Source organism: Aythya marila, assembly GCF_965140915.1.
Source record: "Aythya marila genome assembly, chromosome: 1".
In the NCBI taxonomy this organism is placed as follows: domain Eukaryota; kingdom Metazoa; phylum Chordata; class Aves; order Anseriformes; family Anatidae; genus Aythya; species Aythya marila.
Genome location: NC_139042.1, coordinates 35,862,957 through 35,882,605, shown reverse-complemented (window position 1 = coordinate 35,882,605; position 19,649 = coordinate 35,862,957). Strand labels below are relative to the sequence as shown.

Genomic DNA, 19,649 nt, shown 5'->3' with positions numbered 1-19,649 from the left:
ACAAGCATATCAATCAGGATGATGCATGACAAAAGGATAGCCTGGATGGCTTATATGTGCAGCATGTTAAAATATGAAATGGAGTAAAAACTAATTAAACTTTACACATCAAGTTTTTGCATAGGGACCTGGACAGGTTGGATCAATGGGCAGAGGCCAATGGGAGGTTCAACATGGCTAAGTGCTGGGTCCTGCACTTTGGCCACGACAGCCCCATGCAACGCTACAGGCTTGGTGCAGAGTGGCTCAAAAGCTGTGCAGAGGAAAAGGATCTGGGGGTGCTGGTTGATGCTCGCCTGAACATGAGCCACCAGTGTGCCCAGGTGGCCAAGAAGGCCAACGGCATCCTGGCTTGTATCAGGAATAGTGTAGCCAGCAGGGCCAGGGAGGTGATTATTCCCCTACACTCTGCTCTGGTGAGGCCGCAGTTTGAGTACTGTGTTCACTTTTGGGCCCCTCAGTACATTGAGGCCCTGGAGCACATCCAGAGCAGGGCTATGAAACTGGTGAAGGGCCTGGAACACAAGTCCTATAAAGAGAGGCTGAAGGAACTGGAGTTGTTTAGTATGGAGAAGAGAAGGCTCAGGGGAGACTTTATTGCTCTCTACAAATACCTGAAAGGAAGCTGTGGGGAGCTGTGGGTTGGCCTCTTCCCACAGGTAACTAGTGTTAGGACTAGAGAGAATGGCCTCAAGTTGTGCCAGGGGAGGTTCAGGTTGGAAATTACGACATATTTTTTCTTAGAGAAAGCAGTCAGGCATTGAAACAGGTTGCCCAGGGAGGTGGTGGCATCACTGTCCCTGGGGGTGTTTAAGGAAGAGGTTGGACGTGGTGCTTAGGGACATGGTCTAGTGGGTGATAGTGGTGGTAGGGGAATGGTTGGACCAGATTATCTTGGAGGTCTCTTCTATATGAATCTTAATGATTCTATAGTGCACTTACATTTCTTAAGACTAAAAAAGACAAACAAAAAAACAGGAGTGCAGACAAAAACACTTAGGTTTTCTAAATTCCTTGGCTTGAAATAATTTTGTTTAAAACAGAACATGCTGCTGCAGATTCCTATATTGAAGCTGCTTATTTATTCAGGTCACAAACGCTTCCTTCTAAAGAAGAAGGGCTAAGCAGAATTGCTACTAGAACTTATACTAACTTGCCATTAACACATGCCAATGAACTACTGTATCTAGAACTGAGTAGCACTATATTTTAGCATGTAAAATGCTGCAAGCAAGTGCTTCATTCCATTTTTTTTTGGCTGAGTAACACTGGCATCCTGTAGAGAGTAAGAATAATTGTAGGGATGCTCTGCAGATATTCAGAGTGAATACAGTAAAAGAGCAGATAGATGCTCAAATTGTTTTCTATTGCAAAACACAGCCATAGAGCGATAAAAAAGCACATTTGGTTTTCAATCTGAGCCCACATGATGAAACCAATCTGTCATCTGTCAGTTATTTATCTCTGAATAGCACACAAACTTCTATAAACTGTTCTGTAATGTTCCGTATCCATACAATTGACAAGTCTCCAGCAAGATGCTTTGCAACCACAGCAGCAGGAAGGGGAAAACACTTCAAGTCTGTTGCAAGATCTTATACAAAATAAAACCATTTGAAGAACTGAAGGAATGTTTATGTCCATTTCATACTTATTTCGGCAATTCACAAAAACACCTAAACTGGCTTCTTTCTTGGTTTCTTTTGTCCAAAATTACTCTAACAGTTAATGAGAGGTGTCAGTTTTTGAGAGATGGAATCTAAAACTCACTTTTATCCTGTCTTTCAAGCCACACCACTTTCCCCTAACTTACCCAACAGGCAACTTAATCTTCTGGGCATCAAAACAACTGACAATGAAAAAACATTGATAACCAATTAAACTGGCTTTGAACACTGGCATAACATTTTTGTTTTATTGTGATTTTGATTATCCATCAAACAAGCTGGAAACACAGTACTTATTTGTGAATTTCCTTGTCAGCAGAAATAATTACGACCAATCCAGATTTCTACAGTAAATCCAGCAACTGTTTGTAGTTACATAAAAATGTACACATTGCATGCTTTAAAGAACAGCATGCCCAGAAGTCAAACTAAGGATCTTTTACTCATCCCAAACTAATAGCTTGCACTGTAATTTCATGCTCATGTCCATACATAGCAGTCCTGATTTTATTATTGCTTGCACTTTGACTTCAGATTTAAATTTGAAAAAAAAATATTTTCCTACTACAAAGTGTGTTCATTTTTCTCCCCCCAGGTTTCACAGTTTGGAATAGAGGTCACATCCACATAAAATTAAGAAATAATTCATATATGCCAGGAGGGAGGAAGGCACCTTGTCCTTTACATAAATCACACAGACAACTGTATATTTAATTAGCCTCACACACTTATACCTGACCCTTTAGATATATTGTTTTTAGCATGATTTGTCAGAAAAAAAGTTCACAATCATAACTTACATTAAGGGCAACTAGGATAATGTCATTTGTATTGACTTTTTCAGATGAACTTATACAAGCTTCGATTCCTTCATCTGAAAGATACCTGTTAAAGAAGAAAAAAAAATATATATATATATTAGAATATCACATTATTTATATAACAGTCAAACATTTGTTTTGCAGGTAAAGATTATTGTTAGCTTCTATTTTCTATGCTAATGAAGCACAGCTTAAACAACTACTTAGAAAAAGACTTCATGTAGTCAGTTCCATTATACTGAGGTAAGATTAAGAGAATCATTTTTTCTTTTCAAAAAATAACAGCAACTATTTTCAACACATACCCACAACCAAGATTACAGGAACCTGGTTTAAAAAAAAAAAAAAAATCAACCTCTTTCTTTACATTACCCAGTATTATAGTGACATACACATGAATTTGTAAGGAAAAAAAAATATCAAGCAAAACAAAACAAAACAAAAACAAAAAGAAACAAACCACATCTGTTTCTAAAGAGCATGATGACACAGTTAAACGCTCAAAGGCTGAGCAATACAACACCACCATCCAATACAATTAATAAATAAAATTTGTTCATCTGAAAACTAAGGAAGTTAATCCATTACAAAGGGATTTGGCTAATAAATTCAGAAGGGCTGACGATGTCTCGAGGTCCCTTCCAACCCCTACAATTCTGTGATTCTGTGACCTATTATGACTTCCAAAAACACTTAGCAAAGATGTTTTTAGCTCAACTCGAGCGGTCAGAAATTGTGATATTTGTTATTTATCTTGCCTCACTTATTTCAAGCCCCTGCTTTCATTCTTACATAGCTGGCTATCTGTTTTCTCTGCAGGGCACTTAGTTTTCCTTTAAACATCACAGCAATCACTCAATAATTGATAATTGCTAGAAACTGAACCTGAAACACAGTACTTGCCCAAATTATATTCTCATACTAACTACCTAACAAGAAACCACCATTTCTCAAAGAACAACACAAGATGTATGAAAGAAAGCTTAATATGCTTTAATAAATATTAGAAATATGCACTCCAGAGTACTTCAAGAAATACTTAAAGAAAGCAACATCCAGGTGTAACATATAACTCTAATATAAACATGTGAAGGAAGAATCGATAGACCTTTTTAGTTCTAGCCCAGCTAACAGGAACAGCTCCAGCCCTGACAGCGTTGCCAGACTAATTAATGATCCCAGCTGAGCTCTAACCCAGACACCTGAGAGGAACTAGCTGTTCCCGTCAGACACTGACATCTAGCAAGTCCTGAGGGAACAGAATACCACCAAAAAAAAAAAAAAAAAAGGCACTAAAGAGGGAGGGTGGAGAGAAAAAACACACGCATATGTAACAACGTGAAAGAAACAATCTGATTTTACATATAGAAGGCACACACTTGAGAATAATAAGGTGGCAGGATTTGTTAGCCTGCGCAGGAACATAGGATTTCTCAGCAGTGTCTTGGATCTCACGTATTGCCGTCTGGGAAGACACGAAGTGGCAATTCCTACCTGGGATTAGCAGACGGACCTCATTAGCTGGAGTAGGCGTAAAGTGGGACACAATTCCCACTCTGCCAGGGGAAACTACAACAGGTATGTCCTAGAGGGAGGACCCTGTAAACCACACTGGAAGCCTTGAGTAATTACAACAGACTTCTAGAGAGAGAAACAGCACAGGAGATACAAGTTTACCTCCTGTTATCTTCAGTACAAAGTTGAATATCAGCTGTACCAGGCTGGGAATATAAAACCCACGAGCTGAATTCGAGACAAGATGTGGAAACATTCCTCCTCCTCTGCAAATTAAGTAATTCTTCAGTTTCTGCTGAAACTAGCAGAACTGCAATTCTGTTATGAGCTACAGTCTTGTACTTAGATGTAGGCACTAACATTTTCCAGCAAGAAAAAGTATATATATTTTTAGCGAGTAAACAACAATCTGACCCAGAATTAAATTTTCCCGAGATGGGATAAAATTGATTACTTCTGCCATCATAAAATTCGCTGCTGAGTCATGCTGCAATTTCTCACTTCAAAGTGAAGACTGAAACAGTGCTGATAAAATCCCACTCTGCTTTAGTCCAAATTTTCAGTTTATAACTTAGCAGTTAGTTTGTCTCATTACTTCAGAGGGCTGTTTTGAGCCAGGAAAGATAAATACACACAAACAGCAGAAAAGGCCTTTCATTTTTGACTTACACTAGTTTAAGCAACAGCATTTTGGAGACACATTGCCCACACCTGACTGAAACCTCCATCAGAGTTACAGAGGCACCAACCTATAACCAAATGACATCTGCAGACATCTGCTACCCTGATAAAGCAAGCACCACAGCTTTTCAGCAAAAGCATGAGTTAAAAGCACAGTTTTTTAAATAGTTAAAAAATTTAAAAAAATAAAAAATAAGCTCTATCATCATCAAAGTGGGGTGATATTTTAAAAGCAAAGAACCACCACCCTAAACTATACAGGTATTCATTATTGAAAAAATAAATTAAATACATGAGAACAATTCTCAGGAGCAAAATTACTTTCAAGAAGAAAGATCAAATCAGTAATTATCTCTGCAAAACTATATTGAAGAACTTCAACAGACACAGAAGAAAATTTCTGAACTGGAAGCTTTTCAGGTGTTGCTTCTGTGCAACAGGGAGAAAGAAGTGCAGATACCACAAGAAATAAATGGTCAGGAACTGCGTAGGGAACAAATTGTAACCAGAAAGGCTGTACACACTAAGTAATCAAAACATACATTTCTCCTACCTTGATAGAAGCCTGGAACTAGGGTATGTCAGGCCAATCTTTCCTACTTTGCCCTAGTAACTCTCTTATGGACTGCTTTATACAGACAGTACTCCAAATGCACATCTAGGTTTTCTTCAAATTTTTGCAGAAAGCTCTTACTTAAGATAAAAGAATTTGTTCTCCTTACCCTCTGTTTTATCTCCTGTAAGAACTAGCTACATTTTAGTTTTGAATATTTCCTGCTACAGGTCCAGAAATTATTTCATTTAAAATAAATAAAAGGAGTATTTCTAAGAATTTTTTATTTTAAAGTAGATGCAGTTGTACAGGAAAACATATATCCATATTTCTCAAGCATTAAAAGGGAGTTACAACAGGCAAAATTAGCCCTTCAGTAAGCATAATCCTCAAAATGTATGGATTATAAAGTCTGAAATTATTTTTCCAGACTCCAGAGGAAAGAGAGTTTCCTTTTCAATCTGCTCTTAATGTGCCGTGATGGGTATGTGATGGGTAACGTGCTTAATGGGTATGTAATGTGCTGTAGGTAGGACCTTTATAGCAAAAGGTCACTTGGTCTTTTTGTTCACTCTATTATAGAAAAGAAGAAAATCTGAACCTGAACCAAACCCAGAATCAGAGAAAAATTCCTCAGAAGTCAAAGAGAACAGCCCTGGAGCTCAGTGACTCATTGCCTGCACCCACGTTACCTGTTCTGCACATTTTGCAAAATACCACGACCTACAGCAACCCCAGATAATGCAGGGGGAACGACGAAGTGATCCTATTACACTAACCCAATGCATTTCTACCGCCCAGGGCTGGGAGGCAATCCTAATCCATCCATGAACTGTCTCACCCTGCTGGAACCTGCTGGTGAACTCAGTGCCCTGGCTAATCCCTGCTCTGCACACCTCCAGCCCGAGACGTTTCTTCTCCCTTTGCTTTGAAAGGGAAGGGGGCACCAGGAACAACCCAGCACATGAATGCTGCTGGTACCACCACCTCCTTCAGAAGAAATTCCCTTGGGATTTCCCCTGAAGAAGCATTTCAGAATTACACAAATTTGCTTAAGGAGAAGGAGCAGGTAAAAGAACAGTGAAATAAATGACCACGAAGTGTGGAGTGAAAAAAGCCGAGAGTCACAAAGCCTTTTAAAAAGTAAAAGGCTAGCCAGCAGCTGGCCACTGACATCTTACACTGACAGCAAGGAGACAAATTATTTCCTTCACATGCAATGCAGATAACACTATCCTGGGTGATGAGACTGAAAGGCTTAAAAGGAGGCAACTAGCTTCCAGCTGGCAGCTTGAGTTTTGGCTCTATCCACCATACGCTTAAATAAGCTAACACTGTTTTTGAGGAAATTGTGTGTGCGGGTGTGTGCACACGTGTAAATCACTGAGTTTTTTAAGGAACTGGTAACGGTAATAGCATAAATTGCGACAACTTTTGGTTTCTAAGGAAAAAGTACTCACAAGGCTTGTACAGCCTCCGAAGCTATAAACTGAGGTAATGCAGACAATTGTATTGATTTCAAAGGAATTGTGCCAAGTAATGCTGTATGAGTCACACAGGGATTTTGGGGCTTTCAAACGTTAATACATATTAAAAAATAAGAAATAAAATCAGTTTACAATCGAATGGGCTCCAAGCTGCTTCATACAGCTGAGATGTTTATCCATGGATCATTCTCTTGGGAGAGGAGACCAGAAGAGAGAGGAAACACAGCAGGGAGAGGAAAATAAATGCTTCTACTGTGATTCTTCCACATTATGTTTGCCGAAACCTGAGGGATATTTGTCTCACATATTCCTCCCCCACACATCCAGATCGGCTCATCTGAGACATGCAGCAGTGCAATCCTCTTAGCAACAGCTTTCGTCAGAAGAGCATCTCCTCTTTAAACTAAAAGCACCTGTTCTTACACCTCGGGATGAGCGCTGTACCCACACTATTATTAAACAAGCCATTCGTAATGCATCAGCATTTTCCATGTGAACCATTCACATATAAACCCAAATCTGCAATTTTTCTGTCAAAATGTTCGCTATAAGCTCCTACAAAAAATAGTTTCAGTAATTCTCCCTAACACACAGAAAAACATATTCTGACTCCTTCGTTCCAAGCACGGTATCACCCTAACAGCCCCCTTTCTTTCCCATGTTACAAATATCCATTCTCCTTTTTGATATTTCCCATTGCTGGGGGCTGTAATTCTGTAGTACCAGTCACAACTGCATCTCTAGCTATCTCATTTTATCCTCTGCTTTACTTCATCAGGAACAAATCACACCTGACATGCCCTGCACAGACAGATTTGTTATGGCTACACTATTACCACCTGCATAAAAGCAATCCCTGGTATCAAGTAAAATGCATTTTTGCTTGCCTGCTCTGTACTGCTGGATCAAATACTCTGTGCCCATACATGTGCATGTGCACACACAGAAGTTTTACAATGTTTAATTTAAAAGCTTTATTCTAAAATTAAATCCACCTAATATGCAACTTTCCTAATGCACAAGCAGCTTTCTTGAAATGCTGGGTTTGCTATTTGCAATTCACAGTTCATGGTCAACCAAAAATCTTCAGCTACCTTCAATCCTTTTCCTGTACTGCATTACAGAGGATTTCTAGAAAAGTGTATTTTCCTCCTATCATCTCTACAATTAATGTTTTATTAAAGGAGAAACTTTCTTTAGGGAAACAAATAAGGGAAAATAACATCAATAAACATGCTGTATAAAATTCACCTATATCAGATTCACTCCTCTTCATAAAACCACTGTGACATTAGCAGAAAATGCAAACTGCCTTACCAGTATTTCTTGTAGTTCTGTCAGTCACATGAAACAATCCCGAAGTTTCATTATATGTAAATGTAACATTGCTATTTTCTATGTGTGTGTACACAAAAATCAGAATGTTCCTTCCATTCCTTCCCACAGAAAACAGATTTATACAATCATGCCACCTACAAGGTAATCTCTTAAACCAACAATATTTGTAGAGAGCATTCACATTTCTCATACTTTCTCATCGCACCACGAGCGATGAGAGAACAATTTTCACAAAGCCAAGTGCAATTTAATGCACTTGTGGGAGACCACCACTGGGTGCCACTATTGCTCCACAGCAGAGCACTACATCTTACACTAGCTATTTTAGATTTGTAGTACTCTTTTGACAGGGTTTCAAAGTGTTCTGCTGAATTTCGGTTGTATAAAGGAATTAGACCACAGTACTACAAATTTTATTGAGGGACTATCATTAAAGCTGTTTAAAAAAATTACAAAACACATTTTGAAACGTTATTATGGTAAACATGAAAATCAGATTTAAAAATCAGGCTTCTTCTTGCCCCATAACCTGCATAACAACACTGGGAAAGCAATTGACGTTCTTCTTTCTTTAAATAAAACACTCAGAAGTTGAAAGGATGGTGTAGTATTATGCAAACTACCAGTGAAAATAAAACAGAACCTAAAAGGTGAAGAACGGGGAAGGTTTGAAAGGGTTCAAACATTCTGCCAAAATCAGGGCCGACGACTTCTTTCTTTCTCCGCAAGGCAAACGTCTGTCAGTAATGACAAATAACCTCCACTGTAGTGTCAGTGACATTCCTGGCAATTTTACGATTACTATTCAGACACCCATGACAGTGACAGTTTCCCAACATCTAACCCCGCTGCATCACCTGCTGTTCCCTCTTGTTTTCTCCACATCTGTGGGGAAAAGACTATGCCATTGCTTTTTTCAAAGATCACGTTCAAAGACTTCTTCCCTCCCTCACATTGCTCTGTATCTTGTACATACAGAGATGATCACAGCTAGCCAGGCGTGTTTTATTCTCCCATCACCCCTCCCACTTGTTAATATTACTTTGAGTCCTAACCCTGATCACTAACAGCTTTGCATTCCTAAGGAGCTTTATCTTGCGTTTAAGCCCAGAGCGTCATGCTCCATCACCCAGGTGCTTAACAACAGTATCAAATAAAATCTGACCTAGAAGATGCCTCTTATTTTGGCGGTGAACCATCCTGTAGCCATTCTTTCTAGTCCGGTCCATGCAGTTTCATAGCTGCCTTACAGGAACTTAATCTAGATCATTTCCCTGTTTTACTCCTTAAAGATAAAAAGAAAAGTCAGAACAGACTGTATTATATCACTATTAAAAAGAAAACGTTTTAAGTATTTGCTGTCATAATTCCACTTATTTACATCATCCAGAAAGCTGAGAATTACAGAAGTTTGGCTGCAATTAGATCATTATTTAGATGAACAGACACCAAGTCTGTTTTTAAAATATTACTGACATGCATAAAACTGCTGCAGAGCCAAGTCAACACCTGAGTTCCCCATGCAACTAACCATGTCTCCAAGCTTCCTACTTTTTCACTCTTGGGCTTGTCCTGCTTTTTTAAGTGCTGTTTCCAACTCTCCAGCCCAGGTCAAGCCAACACCTCAGCAAGACATTCATAAGAAACGCATTCTCAACCTCCAGTCATCACACACGCATTTTGCTGACAAAATTTAAAGCTTAAATCTCCCTCCTATGCCTATGACACTTGACTTTATATTAAAACATTTGCTAAGAAAGACCATGTATTATTAGAACTTAAAAATGCAAGCGCTGTTTTGGTTACTTGGCGGGGCGGGGGGGGAATTGTTTTTAAACATTACATAGTAAAACCAAAATATCTGCCCTCGGTTCCCCCCAGCTTCCTTTCCTCGTGTAGGGAAGCAAGCACAAGTTAATTACCTTGGAGTGAAACCTATTTTGTCGGTGAAACTGTGGCCTAAAGAAAGCCTAGCAAATGCTCAAGAGCCCAGGGAAAGGAAAAATAAAATAAAATAACCAAAGTGCTTTAAGCAATATCAATATTGTAACTTCATCCTAAATTGCTCCCACCCTAGAAGGCTGGACAAAGACCAGGATAAAAAACAAGATAAAGACCAACAGCTTCGGATCCTTACAGTCCTAAACACAGGCAATACCAGGCACCGTCACTAACCCAGCTTCTCATCCATTTTCCAAAAGACAAGGACTAATTTTATACCAAAGCTTCATTAACCACTGACAAGTTTCAGAATTATTCATGAACACGATGGACACGCAACCACAGAAGCATTAGTCCATTAGCAGTTGGCCTGACGAGTCCATCACTCCCCTCATGCCTGCCCAGACCCACACATAATTCCTCTTCTTTATTACTGGCACATGTATTTTCCTGACAGCCTCCCTAAAATTGCTTTTCCAGAAGTGAAGTACAAAAAACAAGTTTTCAGCACACTCTACTGCATCCAGGTTTGGGGACTCCAGCACAAGAAAGATGTGGAGCTGTTAGAGCAGGTCCAGAGGAGGGCCACAAAGACGATCAGAGGGCTGGAGCACCTCTCCTATGAAGAAAGGCTGAGAGAGCTGGGGCTGTGCAGCCTGGAGAAGAGAAGGGCCCAGGGAGACCCCACTGCAGCCTTACAGTAGTTAAAGGGGACTTATAAAAAGGATGGAAAAGGACTCTTCACTTGAGTAAACAATGACAGACCAAAGGAGAATGGTCTTAAACTGAAAGAGGGTAGGTTCAAATTAGACATTAGGAGAAAATTCTTCACTCAGAGGGTGGTGAGGCCCTGGCACAGGCTGCCCAGAGAAGCTGTGGATGCCCCATCCCTGAAGGTGCTCAAGGCCAGGCTGGATGGGGCCCTGGCCAACCTGGTCTGGTGGGTGGCATCCCTGCCCATGGCAGGGGGTTGGAGTTAGACAATCTTTAAGGTCCCTTCCAACCCATTCTACAATTATTCCACAACAGAGAACACACACCTTAAAACACTTTAACACTTGCATTAACGAAGTATTTATAATAGCATGTCCCATAGTGTCCTGTCTGTGGCATTATGCTTCTCCCACGTCTGTTTTCTTCTCTGAAATTACTACTGCAGGGAATGCAAATCAATTTCTTAAGACATAAAAAGGTTCAAAATTCTGTTATGAGACTGGCATGACATTTTTCACAAGCATTTCACAACAGAAAAGTTAACTTAACTTTGTGGTTTATTGAAACTTAAAACCAAGCAACACCTGCAACACCTTCGTTACTCATCACCAATGACAAAACCATCAAAAAAAAAAAAAAAAGACAGACTTAATCCTCTATTTCATATGCCACATCTTGTGTAAACCATGAAAACAAAACTGAAGACCAGAATCAACTCCCCTTTTTTAACCTCAGTTATCAACAGGCAAACACCAAATAACCACCCGTAAAGCCCTGAGCAAGAGTCAGGGATGGCAGAAGCCAGAGCAAGCTGCATCACCCCATTCTGTGAGGGGCTGGACTTGGGATGTCCACTGTCCTTCTCCAGGAAACCCATTGGGAAAGGGTACACGGGTACGGTGAGCCCACATGAGCAGACAGGAGGCTACTAAGCAGGATCCTCTCTGACAGAGCTGTGCAGCTGCTGGATTTACTTCTCTGCGCTTCCAAAAAGCTCCGACCAGACGGCCTCCGGTGAATGCTGCAATGCTCATCTCTTGTAGCTGGCATTTGTATGCGGGGGAGAATCGAAGAGCTGAGAAATCACTGAAGCACAGGATAAAAACTACCAGGTTGCCTGATATGCATGCGGTAACTTTTAATAAATGTTATGACTGCGCTTTCAAGGTATTATTTGTGATATACTGGAAGTGCTGTTAATGCAATTTTAAAGTATACACCAAAAGTAACTGCCCTCCAGGCTTATATAAACTTAAGTAAACAGCTACTTTATTTTCAGCTCTGTAACAATAGCAAAAGCTATTGAGCAATGCTTTGACAGTTGGTTTACATTAAAAATGATCCAACGCCATATAAACGTTTCATATTAAACATGTCAAAATCCGAAGCGCTTTGTAGGAATTAGGGAATTAAGTGGTCTGAAAGGATGAAAAACAATGGGATTTTCCCCCAAATAAAGAATTGGGGATGAAAAGCCAACAGAATTTCCTTCCCCCCAACCACCAGCTGCTTAGCATCAGCCTAGAAGGAGCTTTTGCCTCTCTCACACAAGCCTGTTTCCATTTGTTCAGTCCCTCCTGAACACAGGAGACAGAGAGCATAACTTTCTTTACTGGAAGCATCAAACCCCGTGCCCCAACCCAGAGGAAACCCTGGGTCACAGCACAACGCAGACACCGAAATCACTTACTTCCCCACCACGTCGGTAAGGCTGGGAGTGTCTGGGTCACGCTGGGAACTTGTTCCGCTCCCGTGGCTGCACGCTGGCTTTTTATTACAAAGACTACACGGCGGAGAGAAGAGCTATGCACATTTTTAGATAGCTACACACAGAATCCCATAGATACAGAAAATGTTACTATCAATTTCGAGAAACAGCCAAGAGCTCAGGAAAAAAAAAAAAATACTCAAGATACTATCAAAAATTAAACTGTGGAAAATAAACATTTCATGATGAAAAATGTGCTTCGTGTTTTTGTGGCTTCCCAGAGCTTCATTCCAATGCCGTTGTTACTGATGGCTCGGGCAGAAGAGTAACGTGGCAGCGAATTTTACACGTAAAAAACAAACTAGTAGGCATGCTTCAAAGGAAAAGGGAGGTCAATTATGCCAACCACACAAACTAAAAGAAGGCAGCACGAAGAGTGATCAAAAGAATATTCTGGAGGATTAATTTGATAAACGGTAACAACAAAATAAGATGTTCAAAGCAGATGCGAGAAGCTTGACAGATGACAAGGCTGATAAGTGACTGACACGCAGAAGGAACGATCAAGAAAGCAAGCTGTAATGCACAGGCTGAATGTTTCCCTTTATTTCTAAACCAAATCTCTACAACTGAGACTTGGAAGGTTTCCAAACTAAAGTTACTGTTGAAACGTGTATCTAAGCAAATTGATATTACAATAGGAAAGGTTTCAGAACAACAGCAGCAGTAACAAAACTGTTTGCCCATGAGCTCAACAAGAGCCCAAATACAAACTGCTGACCTTTTTAAATCAACACCTGTACCATAAGAACAGAAAACAGCATAAACGCTGCACAGTGTTTTTGAAAGGAGCAATCACTTTTAATCCTAGAAATTAGAGACCCTGGTGTGCAAACCTGCATAAACCACATGGAAGACCATAATTTGTAGGCTTGTGAGCATGTGCGTGAAGACACTACTTCTTGCAGAGGGAAGACGTCCCCCACAGAGCTGCCAGACAGACCTCTGGGCAGGATGAAGAAAAGAAGCAGGAGGGCAAGGTGGCAGAGACGATGTGAAGGAAAGACTGCTGTAAAGACAGCTTTTGATAGGATTCTGCACCAAAAGGTCTTAAAGAAACTGTATGGTTAAGCCAGAAGGAGGAGGAATCCTCTGCCAAGTACTGAAGTACAGGAAAGGAATAAATGCAATGGGGCTCTGCCCCTGAGCGTTAATTAATGAGATATATCACGTCTCATATGTATGTGTCAGATCAGGTATCTGAATCTGAAATCTAAAGCTCACTGCCCTCTATGACCACTCAACAAGATGTCAGGAGGATTTCAACATTAATAAGTGACAAGTATTGCACATGGAGAAGAAAACAATTGTACCACCACATGCACAGTACTAAGCTCTACCTCAGTTACCATTAATGAAAACAACACAGTCCCGTAGTTATTTTCTGGACACTAACTCATGGCTCAGCAGCAGCCCGAAGCACACAAAGCACACCAGGATCTATTTCCAAATCAACACAAGACAACAGTAGAAAACCACACAAATCTGACCAGAATTAAGTGCCGCCGTGGCTGTACATAACTTTTAGTCACAGATGCTGCAGAAAATAGCGAGTTATTTAATTTTCAATGCAAACTGCCACCACAGGTCACAAAGTGCAGCACAGGAACAGGTTCCCTGGAGTGGCTGCAAGCCCCTTGGACTTGCTGAACACACAGCGAGGTGAAGTTACAGCTGACCTGATCTACAGTCTTACTCAGAGCAAAAGCTTGAAGGAAGATGACTTTAAGGACCCCTTCCAAACAACCTATTATCTCAAGAACCCAATCCAATTAGCAAGTCTACCTGAAACATTACATTTTAATATGCAAACACAGTCTTGGTTGTAAATGAGAATGGCACTAAACTACTCCAGGGGAGGTTCAGACTAGATACCAGGAATGATTTCATTACCGTGAGGATGGTCAGACACTGCAACAGGATTCCTAGGGAGGTGGTCGAAGCCCCATGCTTGTCAGCGTTCAAGAGGCATTTGGAAAATGCCCTCAGTAATGTGCTTTAACTTTTGGTTAGCCCTGAAGCGGTCAGGCAGTTGGACTAGCTGATCTTTGTTGGTCCCTTCCAGCTGAGCTACTCTAACTCCAAGTAACCTAAAATTATGCTGCCTTCAGTTAAAGCATTTTACTCTCATTTCTGTGTATGTTTTGTTTTGATATATAATTGCTTTTATTTTCACGACTTTCAATTCAACTGGAAATGCACCACTATTTCACAGATATATTGATATTGGACCTTTAGGTCAGCAGATTTCCTTCCCTCCCCCCGCCCCCATTTTTTTCATACCTTGGAGCTATTTAGCTTCTTTAAGTTAATTTGGTAATTAATCCTTTTAGCAAATAATTAACATACACACTTTACATTTAAGTAAAGGAGAAAGTAAAAGTCACTTGCTGACCCTGTTACAAAGAGATAAAGATATCAGAATGCATCCAGCACTTATGCACAGGAGGTTTTCTGCCTTTTCCCTGGGAGCATGAAGTGCTCTACCTGAAGCTCTGCTGAGGCAAAGGTTCAAAACTCATTGAACTGACTTGAACTGTCTTCAAAACTTATAAAAGTGTGGCAACATGCTATCCTGATTCACTGACATTTGTGAGACACACAGCAGAGTTGACAGGTATGTGTAACCAAGCTGATTACAAGGCTCAGCGTTCCATAAAAAGCCAGACAAGAATTAAACGAGACCAGATCTCAACTTGAACAATAGAACTGATCAAGTGGTAATTTACTGTATAGGAAGCTAGTATGTATTTTCATCAACTAATGACTTGGGAAAGAATTGAGAATCAATAATGGTTCCAATACTGAAACCGACCTGCAAGAAACTATCACATAAATAAATGTAGGCAATTGAATCTTGGTGTTACTGATATTGATTTTATTATTTTTTTTAAATCATTCACAACTACAACTTCTAAATGTTATAGAACTACTTTTAAGAATCTGAATACAATTTTGCAATTGATATTTTTGCTGGGTTGTATGTTTGGTTTGTTTATTTAAAGGTTGCTTTCCTCAACATCCAGTAGGCACATGGCCGTTTATTCCAATCTAGCATCATCATCAAAAGCTAAGATCTCACCACCACGGAGTGGACTAAATGACAGAAGTCTGCAGTTTTGTGACACAGAGCACCCTCCACCACTAACATCACCCTCTCAGATGACTTTAATTGAAAAAGTTGACCAGACAGAAAAGCAATGAACCCCTTCACCTACAGAAGCCATTCTCTTCTTCAAGATGAGCACAGAAGAAAGCAAAAAATTTTAGTGAAGATATGGAGAAATACGGTAGCAAGTTCATCACGTATTACCAGCAAGATTTAAAAAATAAAATCTTCATTTGGGTATGAAATAACATGAATTGTAAGTCATTGTCTTGCTGTCAAATTTTGGGTTGCATCTTAAGCACATTTTTGTCAATATATTTTGTCAGTAGATCCTGAACCACTTTGGTTATTTTGTTTTTAAATCAATTTAGTACTGTTTCTCTTTTCTCAAACTGATGTTACAGCCTTCTAAATTTATGTAATTTATAACCATGTTTTTCTAGATTATGAAATGAAGGTAAATACAGCAATTATAGTGTTTATGCTAAATTATTATTGCAAGGTACAAAGTGAGGCTGCGATGCTTCTGGCATTCCACTGCACAAAAAAGCCAAGTCTACCAGAAAACAACTTGTTCTCTGCCAAAATAAATGGAAACATTTTAAAACTTGATCAGGAAACATAACAGCAAAACAAATTCCATTAGCCATACCAAAACTCAGACAAAATAAAAGCAGATCCAACATAAATGCAAACATGAGTTAATTACCAATTTTTCTCCCTTGTAAAATAATGGTTAAAATATTTGTAATTTCTGAAGTCTACGAATTGTTTTCAGAAATACTTCCTAATCATTGAAATCATATTTTTACCTTCTTTTTTTTGGACCTCAAAACTAATACTGTATTATTAATAGATTTGAACATCTAAACTATTTAAAAAATGCAAAACCTTTTATGTTTTGAGATTTCAGCTTAGCAATGTCAGTAAAAGCAAGGATCTCCATAGAAACTCTCCCCTTTCTCACCTGCCCATTTATTTTGTTCATTTAACAATTACACAAGCATAGCCACTATTTCTCAGTACTTTTATTTAACCCATAAGGATGACAAGGTTCATCATCAGCATACAGAGAACTTTTATCAAGGAAAGGGTTAATTTCAATTTCTTTCTCTTTCCTATCTTCCTCCTCCTCCCTGTGGACCTAAACAGCCCTTATTCCCAAACCAAAAGACTGCAGAAAAACTCTAAGTTGATCTGGTGTAATAACAATAACACACAACAAGGCAAATAAGATACCTTGGTTTTATGATCGAGGTATGGCACGACAGCTTTCAAATTGGCAGTTCACAATATTCCCAAAGAGAAAAGTACAGCATATAATTATGTTTTTCTGAAAGCACACAGTTCTCCATGATAATGTAGTACTGTTACACTTGTATATACGGGATTTATGCCCTAGCCTGTAAAGCATCACCAAAGCAGAGAATGGCTGAGGTTGGAAGGGACCTCTGAAAAGCCTCTGCTCCAACCTCGCTCAAGCAGGGCCCCCCACAGCAGGGTGAACAGCATCACATCCAGGCCACTTCTGAAGATGCAGAAGGAGGAGACCCCACAGCCTGTCTGAGCAGCCTGGGCTCCCTTCAGGAGCACCTTCCCTTTACAGACACAGACAAGATCCTCCTGAGCCTCCTCTTCTCCAGGCTGAGCAGTCCCAGCTCTCCCAACCTCTCCTCACAGAAGAGGTGCTCCAGGCCCTTTGTCATCTTGGTGGCCCTACATGAGATACTTCCCAGCACATCCATGTCTCTCTTGTACTGGGGGGGCAGAACTGGACGTGGCACTCCAAATGCTGCCTCACCAATGCTGACTAGAGGGGAAGGATCACCTCTTCACCTGCCAGCATTACTTTGCCAAATGCAGCCAAAAATACCATCAGCCTCCTTTGCAGCAAGGGCATGCTGCTGACTCACGTTCAATTTGGTGTCTACCAGGACCCCCAGGCCCTTTTCCAGAGCTGCCTTCCAGCTGCTCCCACAGCACACTATCATTTATCCACTCAACACTATTTTTATCCTCAATATTTGTCTCTCATGTCCCACATTAACTCTAAAAGCTGAGCCAAATTACCCAACTATACTTTGTGGGAGTAGGTGCAGCAGCCAGGCAAACGTCCCTTGAGCACCCCTTGCCTCTTCCTGCTCTTAAAGCGTTACAGACAGCTGGGAGAGGAGAACGTAGCTTTTAGGTATTAGGACAATTGGGTTTCCTGTGCTTCCCTCTTTAAACCATGTGCCCCCAACCCTTTTAGCCTTTCTCAAGAAGGTCATGGTGTTTTCTCATTCCCTACTCATCAGTCTTCTTTTTCCTTGCATCACCTTCTCCTCACCCACACATCTTTCTCATGAAGCGCTGCACCCAAGCTGGGCACTAACTCCAGCCCTGAAGAAAAAGAAAGAACATTTTCAGGCATCTATTAACACAACATTTGATTAACAGCCAAAACAGTTGCCTTCTCTACCCTATTCAACAGCATGATACTACATCATACTGTGCATGGGGTGTAATGAATAACAGGAAATATATATATAATTTTTCCCCCCTCTGGAGAACTGCTATTTACGAATCCTGTTACACAGTTGATTATCCCACACTCACACAAAATAACTTACAAACAATTGTGCCTGCTATATATAAGCCACACTTCCCCAAAAAAATAAGGAAGAAATATTACGCGTACAGGACAAAACAGTGTTTTTTTCTTGTCACAACTTGTCATGCCTCGTTCTTAAATTTGTGTTTGCTGTTGCTTGTCATCCGATTACATTTGTTTATGAAACCGCTGAAAAATTATCAAACTGTTTACAGAACATAATGTTCGCCTGTTTTACAATTCTCATTTTCGCATGGAAAAAATCTGAAGAGGCAGTAACAATGGCTAAAGCTTATGAATTCTTGCTACCACCAGATTTACAAAAGCATCAAGTATTAATCATTCGGTTTTACATATAGTGAAAAGGAGGCATTTCACAGGTAATCTTGTTATCCAACTTTCAGCCAACAATTTTAACCTAATCCTTCAACATGGATGAAGATAATCCAGATAAATAAATCGAAGACACGAAATGAGAAAAGAGAAACACTTCATATAATAAGAGCCCCACCTCACCCTATAGCACAGAAGTATCACAAGAACAAGAGGAGATTATGAAATGCCTTCTGGAAAAAAGCCTATTTCTCACCACTACTTCAAGTGGATTTAGAGGGGAGAAAAAAGAAGAACACTTTACTAACTTTTCTCTTGAAAGACTTGTCCTACAGTTCAGATTTAGGAAAGCATTTGGTCATCTGACCTTCCCCTGCATGCTAATTGCTAATGGCTGGACCACAGGTCTATCTTGAGAGCTGGCCTTCACGTACAGCCCTTGGTGTTTAACTGATGCGAGCCTGCAGGAGGCTCAGCCGTGTTTACAGTCCTCCCACGACATCCTGGATCACAGGTCACAACATCCTTCACTTGAAGTTTGTCAGTTATCACTCCGGTCATATATCAGATGAAAGCGAACTGGCATGACCTGTAACTCCTTAATGCACATGACAAAAAGAGGATTTACTTTCTTCGAGGGTAGTTTCTCAGTGACATTACCTCAAAGTGAGGAAGCTTCTTGGCAACAACTGCTAAAGACGTGAACTCCACAGCTTGCATGCCAGCCACCTAATACAGGCAGAATATTCCTATAAATAGGCCAGATTTGTTCCACGCAGACGGCGTGTGCTTATTTGAGGTGGGTTACAAAGGTTAACCCACACACAGCTTGGCAGCAGAACTCGACGCAGGCTATTCTTGTTGCAGGATGGCAGCCAAGTGGCTGCTGGCAGCACCTTACAACAAAATTATTGCTATGACGAATTCAGGTGGCTGAGCCAGTACAATAGAGAAGAATAAATGTGTCTTTCCCAGGAGAAAAAGAAGGGAAAAAAAAAGAAACCATGCCTATCTGTAGCAGTGAAATTCGGGGCAAAGATTATCTGGAACCTCTCAGTGGCAGCTCCAATCTTTTCTATGGAGACATAGCACGCTTTGCCATCAAATTAGCAGCTTACAGTTAGTTCAA

At 40.2% G+C, this 19,649-nt stretch overlaps 1 protein-coding gene across 2 annotated transcripts in view; it reads right to left on the bottom strand.

The window, feature by feature from the left end:
- TDRD3 (tudor domain containing 3) overlaps window positions 1-19,649 on the bottom strand; it is a 103,910-nt gene that overhangs the window by 61,142 nt on the left and 23,119 nt on the right. For both annotated transcript variants that reach the window (XM_082772460.1, XM_082772461.1), the window contains exon 2: window positions 2,468-2,552. In XM_082772460.1, coding sequence (XP_082628586.1) covers window positions 2,468-2,552 — 85 coding nt within the window. The remainder of the gene's footprint in view (window positions 1-2,467; window positions 2,553-19,649) is intronic.